The 5,877-nt window shown below is 42.5% G+C and overlaps 1 protein-coding gene across 1 annotated transcript; it reads right to left on the minus strand.

The window, feature by feature from the left end:
• Positions 1 to 3,890: 3,890 nt before the first annotated feature.
• On the minus strand, positions 3,891 to 5,667 carry LOC118775382 (alpha-2Db adrenergic receptor-like). Its single transcript, XM_036525283.1, has one exon. The coding sequence runs from the start codon at positions 5,145 to 5,147 to the stop codon at positions 3,891 to 3,893; it is 1,257 nt and encodes a 418-aa protein (XP_036381176.1). The 5' UTR covers positions 5,148 to 5,667.
• Between the last annotated feature and the right edge of the window lie 210 nt (positions 5,668 to 5,877).

A 5,877-nucleotide genomic window follows, 5' to 3' on the forward strand; every position in this document is an offset into this window, starting at 1 on the left:
TCCTTTATTATGTTGGATATATGTATGTATAATGAATTGCTTTTGAAAACAGACTTGAAAAACAGGCCATTGCTATAGTTTAGTCTTGTGTGTTGTAATGATCACCTTGGAACAGTGCAGCTCTTTGCATATGGGAAAGCAAATCATTGTGCATTATGCAAACATGTCAAAATCGATTGCTTGTAAGTTCTGCACTGCTGCGCAGCTTCAAACTATGGCTGCCTGGCACCAATACAAATCACCTCCAGCAGCAAATACAACTTCTCAATACTGTATATTGTACATTTGTTATAACCTCTGTTGCATTATTGGATAAAATGCCCATATGCAGCATGCTTTCAAAGTCTCTGCTGATTTAGATTATTCCTTATCTTAAGCAGCAGATTGAAAATTGAGTGATCTGTCCCCAGAGGTTCCACATCATGCTTACCTGCATCTTTATATATTGATCACACTCTCTGTGTGAGAGCGTGGGATATTGTTAAAGAGAGCCTTCACGTATCCCCATAGAACTGCTAATGTTTGTTAATGTCTGCAACTGTTAAATGTTAACAATTGAATTTTAATGGAAATCTGCTGTCAATCATCAGTTTACCAACTTACCAAAAGCTCATCTAATTCAATCAGGTTGATTTCAAACAGATTGATTGTAGCTGTTGTTGGCATGGTTATATGTGTAATTGTGTTAGACCAGCCATTGGTTAACAATCCTCACCTTCCTAATTACAGGCTTTTTTAATACAGGTGTGTGGCTGGGGAGTGAGTCAGACTTTCTGAGCTGAAGTTTGACTGTGGCTTATCTTGGACTAGTTCTTTTTTGTCGTTTCTTAAAATAAATTATTTTTACAACTATTCTCCTTTTTGTGCACAGTGCATTGGCCAGTGCTGCTTTGAGAATATTGACTGTATGATTTACTGAATCTTTTAAATGTTCTATTAAGTTGAACTGGTTTACAAACAATAGAGTCTGGTGTCTCAGGAAAACCCATTAACATATCTGCAGGACATTCAGACTCCATGCAACCATTTAGTCTATGCACTGGCATGATGGTCACCACTGTTTTGATAGAAGATTGATCAGGTTTACTGGTCTCTGTTCTTGAACCATGATTGGACTGTCATGGATCGTTCTGAAATGCATAGACACATAGTCAGAAACTTTTCTTGGCAGTTTTCCTCTCTGGTGGTGCCTGGTGCACTTGTCCATTGTGATCATCAGTTTCTCTGTCCAGTAAACCACACCCATCTGAAAGCTTTTTGAACTCCGCAATATCTCTGTAATTGGAATATTTCAGTGGGTGTTCTTTTATGCACATCATGCTTCACAAAGCCTATGATTCAGATGTCGGTTCAGGCTATTTTTTCACTGTCAGCACAGCTTCCAACTACATATGTAAAGTATGCTCATCAATCATCTTCAGACACAGCCTAATCCCTCCTAACGATGTTATGAATGCTAACAATCCATCTTAACTGCAACTGATAAGACTTCTTAGCTCAATAAATTACTTGTTACTAAACTATTTACCAGACTGTTTGCTCTTATAGTTGCTTGACCATTTCCTTAATATTCACCTCACAATGTGTTCTCTGCTACATTACATCAATAGCCAGAGAAATCAAGTTATTTCTTCCTGTCTATACGGTGTGTTGGAACACATTATATAAAACCTTGATTATAAAGTACGCGATGGTTCGTTACAAATGCCTGTTGTTTAGAAAATACTTACAGGAAAAAGGGGGAAAATCTCCTTGTTCCACTGGCCAGTACGTGCAAATATTTGGCCCCTTAGCACACCATTCTGACTTATGGCGAGATTTTGGATTGTTTGATCCTAAAAACCTTTCCGATGTTGCTGGGCTTTATGGTGTGGTGCATATACTGCCCCGCTGAGAGTAAGAACTAGAGCCCAAGATGCGTAATGTGGTTGCGGGGTCGTTCAGCACCACGGACAGTACATTGGTGATGGGGTCTTGCGTTTTTCAGCCGCGCCTAACATCCGCTCGACGGTTTATGCTGGAGGATCAGGACTAGGCCTAATCTTTTTGAAAACGATGGGACTCTTATTATTACGTTGCACCTTCATTAAACAGGATTTAATTCAATCGTAGCGTCATTCATGAAATCAAATGAAATCGAATCATAAACGTATACCCAGGGGATTCTGCCATAATATGCACAGCTCTGTTGGTTGTTTAATAATTGCACGGAGCTAATGGACTTCTTGTCATTTAAAACTCTGCTAACCTTTTCAGATCTGTAATTTAATTCTCGTCGAATACAACTCAGGTCATTTTACGACCGTAATTATATTCGCATTTTGCCGTTTGGCAGACGCTATTGTTCAGAGCAATTTACAACGAATGAAAACAAATTGCGTCTCATAAAATTGCAGTGTTGTGCAACTGGTAATGTTATCCCGTGCCTGACATGCACCCAAAATTCATTGATACATCTCCTTAAATTGATCACAATTTGTATTCATTTTACTAACAAACAATAACTGAAACTGATTTTGCTGCCCAGGACACATGAACGTCATAGGCTACTTAATTGTTGATAGAGGGATGCGGATTATGATTAGGAAATTACTAATCCATAAATAAATATTAACCTATGAATACGTAGGCTCTTTACACAACTCTATAACCGAATCGCAGTGCCTCAGAATTAACTGCTCAAAAGAGCAATTTGATAGACACATATACAGTAAACATTGCCCAGGTTGAAAACTCAACTCGCTGGTAGAGTTTTTCAAGTGAAATAATAATCACCTCATACTTCATTTATATTACAAACACGGGCATGGATTAAGGTCATAAATATGAGTTATTGTCTTTAAAAAGACAGGTCAGTTACGATATTTATAAATGATTTACGACTATTTATTCACATTACACGTTCAGTGATGGAACAAAAATGCCTTGTGTTTAGTTTCAGTCAGACCAGTGCTCATCGTTTTCGTAAGTGGCTGTGCATATAGGGAGTTAATACAATACACACACGTAACTAACACACACACAGAGAGAGAGAGAGAGAGAGAGAGAGAGAGAGAGAGAGGGGGGGGGGGGGGGGGGGGGGGGGGGGATCATTATCAAATTCAAGTTTCATTTCATGCATTGCAAGATTCCCGCAGTGGACCGGTTATGTAACTAAGAGGTGTACTGTAGTAGTTTTAGGCAGAGACGCTGTTGGTCGGGGGTGGGCGAATGGGAGGGGAGGTCAGTATGTTTTTGTTTTTGTCTGCTTGTTGTAGTGGATAGGCCTAAGTATGGAGAGAATAGTAACCAGTCTGTTTAGGGGGAAAACAGTAATGTCTGGCGGTTTGTGACGTTGCTAATTGCATTAAATATTTAAATATTTTATCATTTACACGTCATTACATAATTTTTGACATGTCATATAAATAGGTGTAAGGTGCATAAAATGGGCACCCCATTTTGCTTGCTACGTTCGACAAGATCAAAACTGGCTCCGGGATTGGCAAATTTCAGTTTGAGTTACTTTTCGTTTAGAGAACGTTTGCCCGCGGACAAGAAATGTGACGTCACCTTGTTCCTAATAATATGCACATGTAAACATGTAGACTAAAAAATAATTAACGACTTTGGGATTTCACAATGACACAATCAGCAGTAAGCATTTATTCAGTGCAGTTTTCAGTCAATTTCAATGCAATAGCGTCACAGTTTTTTTAAGAAAGAAACAAGAAAAATAAGATAAAAAGGCGGACGTATAATACAAGAATTGTGCGTAAAATGTAAATCTCAATTTTAATAGTTTCACTATTTACATGACAATAAACTTAAATACATATAGAATCAATAATACGGATAAATGTAAACAGTGAACTCAAGCTTGGAACGAGACTAAAACACGAGGAATAAACTCATGTGCGTTTCGCAGTTTTACACAGGATTTTCTTGAATGCTTTTCGAAAATCCCTGTTAAAAATTGTATAAATTATAGGGTTTACTGAGCTATTACAGTAACCAATCCAGAAGAAAATGTTGAACAGGGTGTCTGGAATTGTACAACTTTCCCTGCATATGGCGTGGAGGCTGTAGGTGAAAAAGAAGGGAAACCAGCAAAGAACGAACACCCCCATCACCACCGCCAGGACGAAAGTGAAGCGCTTCTCTCGCATCTGTGCAACTTTAGTCTTTGAAATAGATTGCTGTCTCGTATTTTGTTCCTGAAAGAGTTGCGAGGCTCGGCTGGAAGCCCACGAAAGGCGGCAGCTTTGCTTCGCACAACAGGTAGAGCTCTCCGTTTTCCTCCTCTTGGAGAAGCGCGAGTTCCTCGTTTTGTTGTCGGAGGTGCAGCTCTCCTCTAGGTCGATGTCGTCCAGCTCCTCTTTCCGCTGGTTGCTGCCGGAGCTGTGGCTGCTCGGACTCTCCATCTCCGACTTATCCTTGCGCACGAAGCACGTCTCCGATTGCGACGGCTGTCTCTCCAGCCCGTTCTTGGCCACGAACACAGTCGCCGCGCGCTGCTTGGCCACCCTGTATATTTTGCAGTACACCAGAATCATTATTACACCCGGGGCAAAGAACGAGACCACGCAGGAGGATAGTATGTACCAGGTCTCGTTATTGAGCAGGCATTCCTGCTCGTCGTGTTTAGTCATTACCAGAGGCGGGAAAGAGATAACCGCCGATATGAGCCACACCACCGCGATCATGGACTTGATCCGTCTAGGCGTTCTTTTCAGGTTGTAGCTCACGGCTTTGGTCACAGACCAGTACCTGTCCAGGCTTATAGCACAGAGGTGGACGATGGAGGACGTGCAGAAGAGAACGTCCAGAGCCAGGTAGAAGGCACACCAGGTGCTTCCAAAGTACCAGTATCCCATGACTTCGTTGGCGAGAGAGAAAGGAATGACTAGAGTGGCCACGAGGATGTCTGCGGACGCCAGGGAAACCAAAAAGAGGTTCTGGGGCGCACGGAGCGCCCGACTGGTGAACACGGCCACCACGACCAGGACGTTCCCCACTATGGTCACTATGATTATCACGCTGACCACCAGCACGATGAATGCGGCCGCGGTCTGGCAGTGAGGAGGCTGCCTCGGCGCGCTGGTGCCATTGGCATTCTCCGTGGAGTTCGGCGCGGGCGCGGTAAGAATGAGTTGGGTTCCATTCATTCTGCAGGCATTTTCATGTTTGTCTTTTTAAGCGTTGTTTGTTTTGTACGTCTCGGCCATCGAGTCCACGTGTCTGAGCAGGGAATGCTGTGTATTAAAGAGACTCAAATCGAACCGCTCATTTGGTCGCGTCAAACTCCATATGTCATGCAGCGGACTCATAATGTGATTTATTTTGTTAGAATCGAACAGACAGCGCAATGCCTGCACTTTTGAAACTCAAAGCGTGACACGAGATGAGCGTTTGGGGTAAACAACATCCCTCATGCGGGTATCCTCACAGCGCTGGTGTTTGTGCATTCCTTGTGCAAGTTTTAAAAGGGTAGTCCGTTCCGCGTGTAATCCGTCTCTCCAGTGTAACGCTGTTCGAAGAATGCGATGATCATCATTTTGTTTCGTTTTTTGTCTTTTCCCAGTAGGTTTTTTTTCCCTTTTGTTTTATCCCGATGCGTGTCCACCGTTGTTCAACGTGGGGCACTTTCAGTGTTCAGAGAGGAGAGAGGGTGGCAGCATTCCAAAGACCAGCCCATCGCCGAACTGAGACTCCAACAAGAGCTGCTACGAGAGAGAGGTGAGAGAGAGAGAGCTAGAGAGAGAGAGCGAGCGAGTGAGAGAGAGAGAGAGAGAGAGAGAGAGAGAGGGAAAGAGACTCTACACAAGATCATGGCTCCATGGCTCCATTTCGTTACACAAAGAGAGCCTTTTATACTCTTGGGCATAGCAGAGTAAA

This window comes from Megalops cyprinoides, chromosome 3 (assembly GCF_013368585.1).
Source record: "Megalops cyprinoides isolate fMegCyp1 chromosome 3, fMegCyp1.pri, whole genome shotgun sequence".
Lineage (NCBI taxonomy): Eukaryota > Metazoa > Chordata > Actinopteri > Elopiformes > Megalopidae > Megalops > Megalops cyprinoides.

Coding starts and splice junctions, on each gene's coding strand:
- LOC118775382 (XM_036525283.1), bottom strand. CDS start 5,147: ATGAATGGAACCCAACTCATTCTTACCGCGCCCGCGCCGAACTCCACG.